General features: G+C 45.3%; 1 protein-coding gene across 9 annotated transcripts in view; it reads right to left on the bottom strand.

The window, feature by feature from the left end:
• Positions 1-3,740: 3,740 nt before the first annotated feature.
• Positions 3,741-17,835, bottom strand: part of LOC137419062 (uncharacterized) — a 65,135-nt gene continuing 51,040 nt past the window's right edge. For all 9 annotated transcript variants that reach the window (XM_078770627.1, XM_078770631.1, XM_078770634.1 and 6 more), the window contains one exon: positions 3,741-5,907. In XM_078770627.1, coding sequence (XP_078626753.1) covers positions 4,373-5,907 — 1,535 coding nt within the window. In that variant the 3' untranslated portion in view covers positions 3,741-4,372. The remainder of the gene's footprint in view (positions 5,908-17,835) is intronic.

Below are 17,835 nucleotides of genomic sequence, written 5' to 3'. Positions count from 1 at the left end.
TTTGGTTTCAGACCAGGTCACTCTACTTTGGATATGCTGCTTCTGCTGTCTCAACAATGGATGGAGGTCCTCGATGTCAAAAGGAAATTAGAGCCGTCTCCCTTGACATATCATGTGCCTTCCATACTGTCTGGCACCCCAAGATGCTCACCAAACTCTCATCCCTATGGTATCCATGAAAATCTCCATGCTTGTCTTTTGGACGTCCTTTCCAGTCGCAGTCAACATGTGGCCCTGAATGCATTTCTCTCATCTCCCCTTCCTGTTCAGGCTGGAGTTCCTCAAGGCAGTGTTCTGGGCCCTGTGCTTTTTTTGGTGTTCATCAATGATCTTTCTGGCTCTCTGGTAAATCCTCTCTATCTCTTTGCTAATGACTCCACACTCTGCCGCTCCATATCTCAACCAGCAGATCGGCAGGCAGCAGCAGCTTCACTCTCTGCTGACCTGGACAAAATCACTAACTCAGGGGTGGTGAACCCACGGCTCGCGAGCCGCATGCGGCTCTTAGCCAGATCTTGTGTGGCTTGCGAGGGGCTGCTCTATCGGTGCATGTTTTTACATTTTAAAATGTATTTCTGTTATAAAAACAAAATGCATTTCAATATTTGACTATACTACCAATAAATTTGCGAATATTTTAAAAATAAAAGATAATTTTGTGGTAATGTGTTTGACAGAAATCTCCCACTGAGAAAATGCATGAGCCCAAACATGAAAAACACTTTCGCACGTAGAAACACTTGTGCGTGCAGACCCGGAAGATTGTTAGCTCGGCTAGCACTAGCCCAGCGGCAGTGACCGAATCACCATGGCAGAGTCAGGAAAACGTAAAACTAAGAGCAAATATGAAGAGGAGCACAGGGCATTTTTTGCCTGAATGGGAGGAATTGTATATTTTTACGTAGCGAAATGGGAAACCCTTGTGCTTTATTTGCCAGAATGCACTGTCGCATTTTAAAGCTTCAAACCTGGAGTGCCATTTCACCTCACTCCATGATAACATGGCCCGGGATTTTCCCCAAGGCAGTGAACTTCGCAAGCACAAGGAAAATGCATTGAAACGTCAGTCAGAGAAGCAGACTCAGTTTTTTCGGAAATTAGCGAAGCACTCAGAGATGGTCACATTAGCATCATATCAGTTGGCATGGAACATTGCTCGAGATAAAAAGCCATACAGTGAAGGGGAATTCGTGAAAACGTGTCTCAGAGATGTTGTTGCCATCCTCACTCCTGAAAATGACAGTTTGAAGCGTTCTGTGTCAGACCTGCAGCTGTCACGGCACACCGTTGAACAGAGAATATCAGATATTAACAACTCCATTGAAACACAGTTGCATACGGATCTTGAAAAATGTGGGTATTGCAGCATTGCTTTGGATGAGTCTTGTGACATTCAAGATAAGCCACAGTTGGAAATATTTGTACGGTGTGTGTAAGAAGACTGCACAATTAAGGAAGAGCTGCTTGACATTGTGCCGTTAAAAGATAGGACCCGTGACATCGACCTGAAAGAGACACTCACGAATGTTGTTGAGAAGGCAAATTTGCAATTACCAAAACTAACAGCAATAGCCACAGACGGTGCACAAGCTATGTTGGGATCTGCAAATGGCCTTGTAGGGCTGTGTAAAGCTGATGACCGTTTACCTGATTTTTGCGCATTTCATTGCATCATCCATCAAGAGAACCTGGTGTCTAAGAAGCTGAACTTGGACCATGTCATGAAACCTGTGCTAGAAATTGTGAATTTTATTCGCACCCATGCTCTCAAGCACAGACAGTTCAAAAACCTCATAGCTGAACTGGACGAAGACCTTCCCAATGATCCGCTTCTCCACTGCACTGTGAGATGGATTTCAGGAGGTAACATGCTTTCCCGTTTTTTGAACTTTTGGACCAAGTGAAGCTGTTTCTGGCAGAGAAACACAAGGACTATCCTGAGCTACATGACCCCCAGTGGATGTCAGATTTGGGGTTTCTGGACGACATGCTGCATCATCTGAACAAACTGAATCTAGATCTGCAAGGGAAGTTAAAAATGCTACCTGACCTGGTGCAAAGTGTTTTCACATTTGTGAACAAACCCAAGCTCTTCCAGACCCATTTTCAAAAGGGAGAGCTCACATATTTTCCCTCCTTGTTGAAGGCAAATGGAGAAGCAGCTGAGGTCACAAAAAGGAGCATTGCACGCTATGCAACACTGGTTGAAAATCTGCAGCAGAGTTTTGAGGACAGATTCTGCAACCTGAAGAAACAACGGCCACAGATCACATTCCTCATCAACCCTTTCACTGCTGAATCGGATTGTTTAAAACCCCCCTGAGTGGCAGATGAAGCAGCATCCCAGTTGGAGATGATTGAACTTTCTGAGTACGACAGACCTAAATGTGTCTTGAGAGAAGGAACCACAGGCACAGAGTTTTGGAAAATTGTGCCCACAGACAGATACCCCAGTGTGAAACAGGATGCACTCAAGCTAATGTCAATGTTTGGATCAACTTACGTCTGTGAATCAGTATTTTCTACACTGAAACAAGTGAAGTCAAGACATCGCTCAGTTCTTACGGACACACATGTGAAAGAGTTGCTCCGAGTGGCCACAACTGAGTACAAGCCAGACCTGAAAATGATTGTGGAAAACAAAGACTGCCAGGTGTCCCACTGAGGTAATAAACGACCTATGACAACTGTTAAGCTATGTATTATGATAATTATGACATAACCATAATACATATAATTATTTATTTTGTCATTAGGCCCATAAGTTGCTGTTGTAGTGTGAGCATGCAGGTGTTGTGCGGCTCTTTGCAATGGTGTGAGGTTTTTTTTGGCTCTTTATGCTGGACTGGTTAGCCACCCCTGCACTAACTGGTCAAACAAGTGGAACATGTCTTTCAATCCTGACAAATCTCACATTCGCACTATGTCTCTCCGAAAAGACAGGTCTGGAAAACCCTCCCATCGACTTTCTCAACAATCCTCACCGAGAAGTTCTGTCACTCAAGCTTTTGGGTCTCACTGTCTGCCACGACCTTGCCTGGGAAAACCACAATTCCAAGCTGGCCTCCAAAGCCAGTCTCCGACTGGGCATCCTCCGTCGTGTGAAGTCCTTCCTTGGCACACTGGAGCACACATGTGCTCCTCATCACATACAAGGCTTTCATCCATCGATCAATGGAATACTGTTCTCCACTGTGGGCTGGTGCTCCTGCCTCAGTTCTAGCTCGGCTTCACGCTGCAGAAACCAAAGCTTTCAGGATCATTGGTATCTCCCACGATGAAGCTGATTCTGAGGGCCTTTCACTCTATCACCGCAGGCAGGTTGGTGGTATTTCTGTCTTCGACCGACTCCTCTCTGGCCTAGCTCCTCCTGCTCTGTCCCCCATATATTCCTGCAGGATGCACAAGAACTGCCAGCAACCCTCTTCTTGTGAAACTGCCAAAATCAAGACTCTCTGCTCACCTTCACTCTTTAATTCCTCTTTTTTCCCACCTCTGGAACAAACTCCCCCACTCTCTTCAATCCCACTCCTCCCTCCAGGACTTTAAAACAGCTGATCACCACCATCACTTGTCTTCCCTCATCCAAAACTTTGATCTTTTCTTCCCCCGTTAACACACCCCAAATTCACATCTTTCAATCCAAGACATCATTCCTTACATTCATTGTAGTATCAATTTATTTTGTGCCGTTTACACCGAGTCACGTCACGCGAGTATTCACAAAAACACACAGTGCATTTGAGCTTTGAGGTCCTCTCTTTATTGAGAAACCCTTCACAAATTCAAGTTTCATGAAAAACATAGGCAGGAGTCTTCTTATATCGGCAGGAGTCTTCTTTTGACAAACAACTTTACATCAAGCGTGTTTTCCCCATATCACACATGGCAATGAAACATGGACTACACCAAAGATTGAGTAAAAATTGATGTTCAAACTACCATGAAAAGATACCATCTGAACATGACCAAAAACGGACAAGAAAAACAACTAAATCAGAGAGAAAACAAAAATCCTAAATACGAGACACAAAAAAAAAAAAAAAAATACACTCCCCCAAAAAAGGAAGTTCTTCCAGAACTGAAAATTTCCACCTCCTTTTTCAGTAAAGGATCATTATTCATGAACCAGTTTGTGAAACTTCATTCTCATAACTTTGTTCCAAGGGCTCATTTTAGAATCCTCGCTAAACCTCTGACAGCCTCCACTGTCATTTGTTTGTCGCAATATTCCCCGGAATGCTTTTTAAGTACTGTTAGGGTTTTCTTAATCATCCGGATTCCCTGGTGCTCCAACTTTCATTGGTATAATTAAAGGTTTCTTCAATTTCGAAATTTTCTCAACCTCATTTTTCATATCCTGGTATTTCAGCTATCCTGTATGGATCTTCATATGTGATTTCAAATTGCCGCTATGAGAGAAACCTTTATCACATATCGAGCATTTGTGAGGATGCGCTACTGTATGGATAATCATATGTAATTTCAAACTGTGTTTTCGAGAGAAACCTTTATCACATATCGTGCATTTGTGAGGTCGGGCTCCTGTATGGATCATAATATGTTTATTCAAATGGCCTTTTTCAGAGAAACCTTTATCACATATCGAACATTTGTGGGGTCGCTCTCCTGTATGGATCCTCATATGTAATTTCAAACTGCCTTTTTCAGAGAAACCTTTATCACATATCGAGCATTTGTAAGGATACGCTCCTGTATGGATAATAATATGTAATTTCAAACTGTGTTTTCGAGAGAAACCTTTATCACATATCGTGCATTTGTGAGGTCGGGCTCCTGTATGGATCATAATATGTTTATTCAAATGGCCTTTTTCAGAGAAACCTTTATCACATATCGAGCATTTGTGGGGTCGCTCTCCTGTATGGATCCTCATATGTGATTTCAAATTGCCGCAATGGGAGAAACCTTTATCACATATCGAGCATTTGTGGGGACGCTCTCCTGTATGGATCCTCATATGTAATTTCAAACTGCCTTTTTCAGAGAAACCTTTATCACATATCGAACATTTGTAAGGATGCCCTCCTGTATGGATAATCATATGCAATTTCAAACTGTGTTTTCGAGAGAAACCTTTATCACATATCGAGCATTTGTAAGGTCGGTCTCCTGTATGGATCCTCATATGTAATTTCAAACTGCTGTTGTGAGAGAAACCTTTATCACATATCGAGCATTTGTAAGGTCGCTCTCCTGTATGGATCCTCATATGTAATTTCAAACTGCCTTTTTCAGAAAAACCTTTATCACACATCAAGCATTTGTGAGGATGCTCTCCTGTATGGATCATCATATGTGATTTCAAATTGCTGTTTCGAGAGAAGCATTGATCACATATCGAGCATTTGTAAGGATGCTCTCCTTTATGGATCATCATATGTGATTTCAAATTGCCTTTTTGAGAGAAACCTTTATCACATATCGAGCATTTCTGTGGTCGCTCTCCTGTATGGATCCTCATATGTAATTTCAATGTGCTGTTATGAGAGAAACCTTTTTCACATATCGAGCATTTGTGGCGTCTCTCTCCTGTATGGATCATCATATGTTTTTTCAAATTGCTTTTTGTCAAGAAACCTTTATCACAGACAGAGCACTTGTGGGGGCGTTTTCCAGTGTGGATCCTTTTATGTATTTTGATGTTACTTGTTGAAGCAAAATCCATTCTGCACACATTACACTTATAACGTATTGGTCTTTCTGGAACCTTTTTGTGTTTGTTTAATTTAATATTAAACTTGGTGTTGTGAGGCCCAGACTTGCAATTGTATTTTATAGGAAGTGAATCTTGATGTCGGGATGACATTTGACATTTTGAATCTTCTGTGACAGAAGAATCATTGTTGTGTTGTCTTCCTTCCACATTTACAACAGGGACATCACCTGTGTACAAATCAGCATCAGTCCATCAGTTTTCAGGGAAATGGGATTGAGAACCATCCTGAGAATTCATATACCATGTTAAGTCATGGAATGTATACTTCAATTCACATAGAAACATCGGGGCAATACTCCTGGGCGCTCAACTAGGAGAATAAAGCAGTATACTACACTGACTAAAGGTAGTTTCAACCGTATCATGACATTTTTAACCAATTTCAATGGATGCTTGAAGTTAGGGCAGCATGTACAATCATACTCAGGTAATAATAAGACTTTAAACAAACAAACAAACCCCCCCAAAAAACGATTTTGAGGGGAAACCTTCCTGCCTCCCACCCCCATAGACTACCTTCGATCCCGATTTTTTAAAATACCTGAACAAACTTTGTTACAGCATGGGTGGTAAAGGTTGTGGTAATGTTTCATTGAAATTGTGTGTGTAGTTTCAGTGAAGAAAGCATATGTCTTTTTGGGGGTCAAACCTGGAGCCACTTTGATCCCTGGTAGACCCCTTCGACACCGAGTTTTCTTTTTTAATGCTGTGAACAAACTTTAGTTACAACAAAACATATAATTTGTGCCATGTTTGGTCACAATCCCATCACTCGGTTTCGGAGAAGACGTTGCAAGTGTTTACGGAGTGACGGACGGAAGGATGGACTGACGACGTGCCCCTGCATAAGCTTCTTTCCAGGTGAACTAATAATGAAGTTAAAGATTGTTAAAAACAAAACTTCCAGATGTTAAGCACTATTGAAGCAGTTTTCTCCATCACCCTTATTCACCACCATATTTAACATGTCAAAGTACAGCTAAACTGGAAGATAGCGGAAGTAAGAAGAAGGCGATTTGTGTTCAACAGTGTTCAAGTATTTAATTCAATTTAAATACAATAAATATTGTAAAATGCATTTTTTAAATTCTCTCGAATTTACTGCCATTGCACAGTGTATATTACATCACTTTATCCTCCACATTACATTAGTTATTTGTGCCTGTTCTTTGTGTTAGTACAGTGGATAAGCTCTCATATTTTAACAAATTGTGCATTTTTTGAGAAAAGCATGAAATTTCTAGCATAGTTAGTATATACCATAAGGTTTATTTTCAGATGTGGAGGGAAGTCAGATTTGACCTCTGAGGACCGTGAGAGGTCAAATACAAGATGGCCACCAGATCCCCAGGGGTAATGTTCAAACACGCTTAATTTTGGAACCAAACAGCATAGAGAAACATTTAAGGTATCATTTCCAACTAAATTGGGGATGGCCATTCATTTGGTGATACTTTTGAGATCGCCAGAATTGAAGGAAATGCATTTAGGTCAAGGTCAAGGTCAAAACTGACCAAAAAATAAGGTCAAGAATGAAGTATCCCAAGTGTGCAGATATCTTAAAATAAACCTAATGGTATGCACTAACTATGTTATAAATGTCCTGCTTTTCGCATAAGATGCACAATTGTTGTGGTTATCCACCTCACTTAAGTAAATACCCTCGATGTAAAATGGGGTATGGTGGTTGGTGTTAACATTGTGTTTTTTGTGTTTCAGAATCCCCTCTCCTGCCATGGTGATTTTGTCGCAACCATGCCAAAGCGTCACATCCTGATGGGCCTTACCCAGCCCTCTACATCCAAGCAATCCAAGCCAGCCCCAAGCACTAACTGGGGCATTTGCGTCCTCTGCCAAGTAGTAACAGACGAATCTTTACAACGTCCGCTCAGATCAACAAAACAGCCCGTAGGTAGTGGCTATGCATCCTCGGCAGAAGACCTTCTCCGGTTCCAGACCCTTCAGCACATGCCAATGGACATCAACCTGGAGCTATTGGATGACGGAGATGGCATAGAATCCACTCTGAAGGCACACAGGGCTGAGTGGCACAAGAAATGTCTGCTAAAATTCAACAAAAACGCATTTGACGAGCAACGTCGGGGAGAATTAACTACAGGACAACAACGAAGTACCTCTACTGTGCACACGCGATCTGCTCACAGCCATCCACATTCCACAGAGCCTACTTGTTTCTTCTGCAATAAGTCTGCTGGTTCTGCAGGCTTACATAAAGCATCAACCTACAACATTGACACAAATGTGCGGAGGTGTGCCCTTGAAGTTGAGGACACTGCTCTGCTGGCCAAGCATGCAGCAGGAGACATGATTGCCATCGAGGCCAAGCACCATCACGACTGTCTGCGTTCACTGTACAACAGAGCTCGGCAGGCTGCACCCAAAGGCAATGATGGAGATGATTCTTGCCTGCATGGCATAGCCTTTGCTGAGCTAGTGGCATTCTTGGAAGACATGAATAGTAATGAAGACAGTGCTCCTGTCTTCAAACTGATAGACATCGCTCAGCTGTACAAGGTCAGACTGGAGCAGCTTGGTCTGACTGCAGGGAAACGGATTCACACCACCAGACTGAAAAGCAGGCTGCTTTCTGCGCTTCCTGATCTGAGGGCATATTCACAGGGAAGAGACACACTTCTACGTTTTGAGAAGGACATTGGACCAGCCCTCAAGATGGCCTGTTATCATGGCAGCGATGCCATGCACTTAATGCGAGCAGCATAGGTGGTGCGCAAAGAGATATTTGACTCAAGTTTCTCCTTTGATGGGTCGTTCCAGGCAAACTGCCAACAGGAGGCTGTGCCACCATCCCTCTTAGCTCTAGTCAACATGATACTCGATGGGGCAAACATCAAGCATCAGACACAGCTGGTCCACACAACCACCACAAAACCTGCCCTAGCAATCTCCCAATTGATGGTGTTCAACAGCGTGAAGCATGCACGGAACGTGGATTCATCAAGCTCAGCACGTCACAGCCGCAGCTGAGAAACTCCACTCCCAATCTATCTGTCCCTCAAGATACATGCAGTTACACGAAGTAGACAGCTGGTTGACACACTGTTCAATCTGGGATTGTGTGTCTCCTATGACAGACTGTTGCAACTCACATCAGACATTGCCAATGGTGTCTGCCAGAGCTTTAGTGTAGAAGATGTAGTTTGCCCACCAAAGTTGCGTTATGGACTGTTCACAACAGGAGCTGTGGACAACATCGACCACAATCCAAGTTCTGCAACAGCCAAAGATTCCTTCCACGGCACCGGAATCTTGCTTATGCAGCATCCGTCACACACACATAGTGGAACTGACCATGGTGTAACATTGATTAGTCAGGGTGGCTCTTCCACCAAGTCAGTGACACCTCTGCCATCAGCCTACACAATTGTACCACCAGCTGCCTTCAAGACAAAGGACTTTAGTGCAACGGCTGTACAAGGTCCCGTGAGAGCTTCCAACCTCCTGGCTGCTGCAGCTGCCACAGAAGATGAGTATGCATGACTCAGCAGAGTCAAGACCGCTCTTGAAATGTCTACAATGGATGGCTGGATATCGTGGTCTGCCTACCACGCTAACGCACACCAAGCTGTCACCCCACCTGCAGCAATCAACGCACTATTTCCTCTGTTTCTTGACAACGCACATGCAGTGGCAATGATATGGCATTCCATGGACATCGTCAAGGCAGCAGTTCGGCACTTGAACCCTGGTCAGACGCCTGTCCTTGCTGCTGACCAACCACTGTATGCCCTTGCTAAAGAGATCCAGTGGACCTGGCCAGCCACTCACGGAGAGGATCACTTTGTGATCATGTTCGATGGTCTACACATCTAGATGGCCACGTTGAAGTTGCTGGGAGACTGTTTGGAAGACAGTGGCTGGCCAAACGCCCTGGTACAGGCTGACATTGCACGCTCCGGAACAGCAAATTCCTTCATACATGCCAGCCATGTCACCAAGACCCGCCATGCACATCAAGTCACAGCTGCAAGTCTTTATACAGTCCTCCAACAAGCTTACAGTGAAGACTGCACATCCGATGATACTGATGCCATGCAACCAGATAGTCCGCCTTTTGAGGAGTGGTGCATAGAGCGGGCAAAGACCAGTGTCCACTTTGACTACTGGCTTAAGACCCTGTCATTGGAGTTTCTCTTGCTGCGGTACATCAGGTCACTTCGTGAAGGTAACTTCCAGCTGTACGTGGAATCCCTGATGCAGATCATGCCTTGGATGTTCGCCCTAGATCACACACACTACTCCAGATGGCTTTCCGTACACATCCGTTATATGACAACTCTCGCTGAAAACAACCCAGATGTCCTTGCAGAATTCAAGTCTGGAAATTTTGTGGTGCACAAAACCAGCAACAAGTTCTCTGCCATGGCACTTGCCCAGTCCCATGAGCAGAACAATGCAATGGTGAAAGCTTCTGGTGGGGCTATTGGATTGACTAGCAATCCAGGAGCACTCAGACGCTGGATGATAGCAGGGCCAGAAATTGCCAGGATCACTACAGAGTTTGAGGAACAGGCCATAAAGCAACAGGATGGTGCTGGTGACACTGGACACCATCGCCATGACGAGCAACCTGGAGTGCAAGCAGCATTCCTGAAGGAGGTTAAGGCACTTGTGACAGTATTGGAAGAGATGGGGAATCCATTTCGAGAACACAGCCAAGACTTACTAGTCATTGACACAGGGGACATCATGGACACCCAAGTGGCCGAAACTGTGAGAAGGATCGAGACCCTTGATGAAGAGCAGTACACCACGTCACGTCGGTGAGGTTCACGTCTCTTCTCGTCTCGGGAAGTCACGTGACGTCACGTCTCTTCAAAGCTGTGCATGCGCGCACGCTTTCGAAGTTAATAAGTAACTGTTCACAATTGTGTTTTTGTCGTAATACTGGATTTACCACAGGTCGAAACTTTATCTTTCTTTCGGTGTGTATGTAACTATTGGTGTGTCTCTAATAGTATTCTTGGTGTTGGTTTTTCATACCTGTGTACAGAATCGTCGGTTTCCTTTCGGCGCTCGCAATTCCTTTCGGTCTCTATTTTTCTCGTTCCACGTTCGGTCTCTGTCTTTGTTTTCATCCCAACTCAAAAAAAAAAAAAAAATAGATATATATATTCCCTTCTCTGTTCTTATCCGTTTCGTTCTTATTTATTTGTTCGTTCGTTCTTCGTTCACGTCGTTAAAAAATGTTCCATCTGTCCCCTGAAGAATGGTATTCTGTCATATTCTATAACACCTTTTTCTTCTTCTTCTATAAAAGGATGCGTTCGACTTGCTCACCAAATCTATTCATTCCAAAAAAAAATTCCATCTCTTATAGTGCATCTTTCATTCATTCCCTAAACTCTCCAGAACTCCACCCATCCTTCAGCATCCTCAAACGTATTTTTGACTCGAAGGTCGCAAGAATCTCATTTTGCAAGAAATGTTCGTTTCCCATTAATCGTACATTTTTCAAAATCCAATCTCACCCCTCCCCTCCAAATCTTCCCCATCACCCCTCCCCTTCCAAACCTACCCCCTTGCCCCTCCCCTCCATATCTTCCCCATCACCCATTCCTTTCAAATCTCCCCCCTTGCCCCTTCCCTCCTCAACTGCCCCCACACCCCTCCCCTCCGAGACTCTCCCTTGCTCCTCCCCTCCTAGACTCCCCTCTCACCCCTCCTCCTCAAAGCGTCCTCCCTGCAACTTCCCACTTCCAACTTTCACCTTCATCTCCCCCAACCTTCTGCCTCGCTCTTCCGCCTCCTCAAATAACACCTCACTGTGCCTCACCCAATCACCATCAAACCTTATGTCCGCCCCATTCTTCCCTTTCTCCAAGCTATTCTGAAATCTCTGACACACCTTCAACAGCTCTCCCTACCTCTTCCTCCTCTTCCACATCTTACACTACCCCTCTCACCCCCCCCCCCTGTTCTGTGTCCGATGCTCCCCCTTCCACTTCATTAACGTTATGGACCTCAAACATCCGGGGCCTTCGCTCAAACTTGACTGATCTCTCCATACAGGTTGCTTCTGACAAACCAGACGTGATCTGCTTAACAGAAACGTTCCTCCTTCTGATGTCTCTGATTCCTTGGTATCTCTCCCAGGTTACTCCCTCATCCGGTATGATAGACCTGAGCCTCATCCTGGAGGTGGGGTTGCTATCTTTATAAAAAAAACTCTCTTCCTCACTCGCCCTGCACTGCCCTCTCTCCACCTCACCCCCAGGAATACCTTTGGCTACGGCTTCCCCTTCGCTCCCACCTTTTGTTCATATGTGTGTTGTACCGTCCACCAAACAGTGATGACTCCATCTACATCTCGCTGTCTGATAATATGGACCAACTTCTATCTACCCATCCCAACTCTCTCTTCCTCATATGTGGTGATTTCAATTGTCACCATGCCAGTTGGCTGGGTGTGGGTACCTCTCTCACCAGCCATGGCTCTTCAGCAAAGCACTTCTGCAACTCACTGGGACTGACACAATCTGTCAATTTCCTGACCCGGATCTCAGTCAACGGAGCATCTTCTCTTCTGGACTTGGTTATGACTAACTTCCGTGAAAATGTCTGCTGCTCTTCTTCTGCTCCAATCGGCTCATCTGATCATGTGCTTGTTAAAGTGGACATCTCTCTGACCATTCTCAGAGAGCCTCCTCAGCGTCGATGAGTCTGGCATTTCACTAAGGCCAACTGGCACGGTATTCAAGCAGCCATCAATCATCTGGACTGGTCTCCCATCTCTACCGCCTCTGACATCAATTCATCCTGGGAATTCTTCCAAAGTAAATTGCTCCCTCTCTCTCATGCACAGATTTATCCCATCTCGTCTTCAGTCGTCATACCCTTCCTCCCGTCCATGGTACACGGAATCTTGTGGTGAGGCTGTTGCCCAGAAACAACTTGCTTTCGTCTCCTGGAAAGCAAATCCAACGGAAGGAAATCTCATTTCCTTTCACAAAGCCCGAAACAAGTGTGTGTCCACCCTCAGGAGAGCCAGGAAACAATATCTCTCCATTCTCAAGACCGAACTCTCTTATCTGTCTCCGTCTTCCAAATCCTGGTGGCGCCTGGTCAAATCTGTTTCTGGTGTTTGTTCCCCCTCCATCCCCTCCCTCACCTCAAACGGCAACACGGCTCACTCTGTACGTGAAAAAGCTGAATGCCTCAACTCTGTGTTTGCCTCTAAATCTTCTGTCCCAAACCCATCCCTCTCTGTACCCACCGTACCCAGTCATACCCAGCTGCTCCTGGACTCTGTGTCCTTTCCTCCTGACAAGGTGGAAAAGTTTCTGTCAACCCTCGACTCTGATTCTGCAACTGGACCTGATGGCATCAGGCCACGGGTCCTAAAATCCTGTTCTTCCGCTCTTTCACTCCCTCTCTCTGTTCTCTTCACCCTCTCTTTTGCTCAAGGTCATCTGCCATCTGCTTGGAAATCAGCCAACATCACCGCTCTGCACAAAAAAGGTGCAAAAACAGATCCTAGCAACTACAGACCAATCAGCCTTCTCCCAATTATCAGCAAAGTCATGGAATCCATCGTTGCTTCAGATATGAAATATTTCCTCTTCTCCAATGGCTTGATCTCTGATCATCAATTTGGTTTCAGACCTGGTCACTCTGCTCTGGACATGCTGCTTCTGCTTTCTCAACAATGGATTGAGGTCCTCAATGCCAAACAGGAAATTAGAGCTGTCTCCCCTGACATATCACGTGCCTTCAATATGGTCTGGCACCCCGGTCTGCTCACCAAACTCTCCTCCTTTGGTATCCATGGAAATCTCCACGCATGGCTGGCGGACTTCCTCACTAGTCGTAGTCAACATGTGGCACTGAATGGGTTTCTCTCATCTCCTCTTCCTGTTCAGGCTGGAGTTCCCCAAGGCAGTGTTCTGGGCCCGGTGCTTTTTCTGGTCTTCATCAATGATCTCTCTGACTCTCTTGAAAATCCTCTCTATCTCTTTGCTGATGACTCTACTCTCTGTCGCTCCATTCCCCATCCCTCAGATCAGCAGTCTGCAGCCTCCTCACTCTCTGCAGACCTGGACAAAATCACAGACTGGACAAACAAGTGGAACATGTCTTTCAATCCTGACAAATCTCACACTCTTACGATGTCTCTCCGAAAAGACCGACAGGACAACCCTCCCATCCACTTTCTGAATAATCCTCTCCAAGAAGTTCTGTCACTCAAGCTTTTGGGTCTCACTATCTGCCATGATCTTTCCTGGGAAAACCACATGTCAAATCTAGCCTCCAAAGCCAGTCATCGACTGGGCATCCTCCATCGTGCGAAGTCCTTCTTTGGCATAACTGAGCTCCTCACCACGTACAAGGCTTTCATCCGCAGCTCAATGGAATACTGCTCTCCCCTCTGGGCTGGTGCTCCTGCCTCACACCTAGCTCGTCTTCACGCTGTTGAAAGCAAAGCATTCAGAATCATTGGAATCTCCAACGATGAAGCCAACTCCAAGGGCCTTTCACTCATTCACCGCAGGCAGGTTGGTGGTCTTTCCGTCTTCTACCGACTCCTCTCTGGCCTTGCCCCCCCAGCTCTCTCTGGGCTCTGTCCCGCAAATATTCCTACAGGTCGCACAAGATCTGCCTGCAACCCTCTTATGGTTAAACTGCCAAAATCAAGACTCTCTGCTCACCTTCGCTCCTTCATTCCTATTTTCTCCCGCCTCTGGAACAAACTCCCTCACTCTCTTCAATCCCACTCCACCCTCCAGGTCTTTAAAACAGCTGTTCACCACCATCTCTTATCTTCCCCCATCCAAAACCTTGATCTTTTCTATCCCCGATAATTTCACCCCAATTCCACTTTTTGAAATACTAACTTCTGACCTGGAAGTCCTTGGTGTCCTTGTGTTTTATACTTCTCCCACCCCCCACCCCCCCCACCCCTTCCCACGCCTCCTCCCCCCGAGCCCTCTCCCTCCCACACATCTCCCTGCTCTCAAATGTTGTGTGCTCTCAAGTGTTTGTGTGCTTCCCATTCTCTTGTCTTCCGCTCCCTCTTTTTATATATTTTGTTTGCCTGGTTGATTTGTTTGTGAAATAAATGTCAGCTCTTTCACGAGCCTCGATTGAGTATAAATCAGATTCAGTATAAATAAAAAAAAAAAAAAACCTGTTTCAACCCACCCGTTTTTTTTCCCTCTCCTTCCTTCATAACTCAATCCTCTCCAGCCAAAAGACACCTTTCCAATTTTATTTTTCACCATACTCCTTCAACTTTATCCTTCTTCCTCTGATCCACTTTCACCTCACCTTCAAAAAACCATATTAACGAAGAATTTAATAAATAGGCCTATCCTCCCGTACCAACACATTTGCATATACACCTCCAGTTCCTTCGTTCTGTGCTCTCCTGGCTGTCAATGTCCTATTCTTGTGTTTCTGCTTCTGAACCTGTGCTGGAATCCTCAATCCCCCTTAGGAATCCTTCATGCCCTCATTACGGGAATTTCCCCAGATAGTTTTCATGGTTTCGTTTTGAAATGTTTAAACTTTCCCCTAAAGTGTTGTATTCTGTTGTATGTTATAACACACTTTTCTTCTTCTTCTTTAAAAGGTTGCTTTCGATTTGCTCACCAAATCTCTTCATTTCAAATAAAATTCACGATTACCATTCCTCCATCCTACATTCCCTAAACACACCTTCATTCCATCCCTCCTCCAACGTTTTCAAATGGATCTGACTCGAAAATCACAAGAAACTCATTTTGCAATAAATGTTCGTTTTCCATTAATAGTCCAACACTTTCTAAAATTCAAACTCACCCCTCCACTCCGAAACTCCCTCCTCACACATCCCTTTCAAATCTCCCTCCTTGCCTCTCCCCTCCAAACCTACCCCCTCACTCCTACCCTCCTAAACTCCCCCCTTGCCACTCCCATCTCAAACTCCACCCTCACCCTCCCCTTCAAAACTCACTCCTCCCCCCTCCCCTTCAATTTTTTTTTCTCCAATTCTCCAATATCTTTCTCCAATTCTCGCCTCTCACCCCTCCTCCTCCTCCTCAAAGCATCATCCCCACTTCCTCTCCCTTCCAACTCTCACCTCCATCTCCTCCAAACTTCTTCCTTCTTCCTTGCTCTGCCCCCTCCCCCCTCAAACAACACCTCACTGTGCCTCACCCAATCACTATCAAACCTTTTGTCCTCCTCCTCCTTCCCATTCTCCTAGGTCTTCTGAAATCTCTGACACACTATCAACAGCTCTCCCGACCTCCTCGTCCTCTTCCTCATCTTACCCTACCCCTCCCTCCCCTGTCCTGTCCTGTATCTGATGCTCCCCCTTCCTCTTCCTTAACAGTATGGACCTCCAACATCCGGGGCCTTCGCTCAAACCTGATTGATCTCTCCATACAGGTTGCTTCGGATCTGACTCGAAAATCACAAGCAACTCATTTTGCAATAAATGTTCGTTTTCCATTAATCGTCCAACACTTTCTAAAATCCAAACTCACCCCTACACTCTGAAACTCCCCCCTTCCCCATCCCTTTCAAATCTCCCTCCTTGCCCCTCCCCTCCAAAACTCCCCCCTCGCCCCTCCACTCCTAAAACCAAACTTAATCTGCTTAACAGAAACTTTCCTCCTTCAAGATGTCGCTGATTCCTTAATATCTCTCCCTGGTTACTCCATCCTCTGGTATGAGAGACCTGAGCCTTGTCCTGGAGGAGGGGTTGCTATCTTTATCAAAAACTCTCTTCCTCACTCACTCTGCACTGCCCTCTCTCCACCTCACCCCCAGGAGTACCTCTGGTTATGGCTTACCCTTCGCTCCCACCTTTTGTTCATATGTGTTCTGTACCATCCTCCAAACAGTGATGACTTCATCGACTTCTCGCTGTCTGATAACATGGACCAACTTCTGTCTACTCATCCCAGCTCTCTCTTTCTCATATGTGGTGATTTAAACTTTCATCATTCATGCCAGCTGGCTAGGTGTGGCTACCTCTCTCACCAGCCATGGCTCCTCAGCAAAGGACTTCTGTGACCAACTGGGACTGGGAATATTTGGAATTTGGGGGACAGAGCACAGACAGAGCACAGACAGAGCACAGACAGAGCACAGACAGAGCAGGGGAGCTAGGCCGGAGAGGAGTCGTTAGAAGACAGAAAGACCACCAAACTGCCTGTGGTGAGTGTGAAAGGCCCTCAGAATCAGCTTCATCGTGGGAGATACCAATGAAACTGAAAGTTTTGGTTTCTCCACCATGAGGCTGAGCTGGGTGTGAGTCAGAAGCACCAGCCCAGAGGGGAGAGCAGTGCTACATAAAGCTGTGGATGAAAGTTTTGTATTTGGTGAGAGGCTCAGTCGTGCCAAGAAAGGACTTCTCACGATGGAGATGCCCAGTCAGCATCTGCATTTGGAGGCAAGCTTGGAAATGTTTTTTTCCCAGGAAAGATAATGGCAGATAATGAGACCAAAAAGCTTGTGACAGAGGGTTTTCCAGACCGTCTTTTCGGAGAGACAAGGTGAGAGTGTGAGTTTTGTTAGGATTGAATGACATGTTCAACTTGTTTGACAAGTTGGTGATTTTGTTCAGGTATGTAGAGAGTGAAGAAGCTTCTGCCTGCCGATCTGAGGGATGAGATAGAAAGCGGCAGACAGTCAAGTCATCAGCAAAGAGAAAGAGCATTTTCCAGAGAGTCAGAGAGATAATTGATGAAGGACAGAAAATCAAAGGGCCCAGAACACTGCCCTGAGGAACTTCAGCCAGGACAGAAAAAGGAGATGAGAGAATTCCATTGAGGACTACATAGTGACGAGGACAGGAGAGGAAATCTGCAAGCCATGCATGGAGATTTCCATGGATACCATAAAAAGAGAGTTTGGTGAGTAGGGCGGGGTGCCAAATCATATCAAAGGCACAAGATATGTCAAGGGAGACGGCGTTGATTTCATATTTGGCATTGAGGACCTCCATCTATTATTGAGACAGCAGAAGCAGTATGCCCATAGTGGAGTGGCTTGGTCTGAATCCAAATTGATGATCAGAGATCAAGCCATTAGAGAAGAGGAAGGATTTAGTATCAGATGCAATGATG

The sequence above is a fragment of the Myxine glutinosa genome, chromosome 1 (genome assembly GCF_964187855.1).
Source record: "Myxine glutinosa chromosome 1, kmMyxGlut1.1, whole genome shotgun sequence".
NCBI classification, from domain to species: Eukaryota; Metazoa; Chordata; class Myxini; order Myxiniformes; family Myxinidae; genus Myxine; species Myxine glutinosa.
The sequence above is the reverse complement of the archived record's forward strand: the minus strand, read 5'-3'. Positions and strand labels throughout refer to the sequence as shown.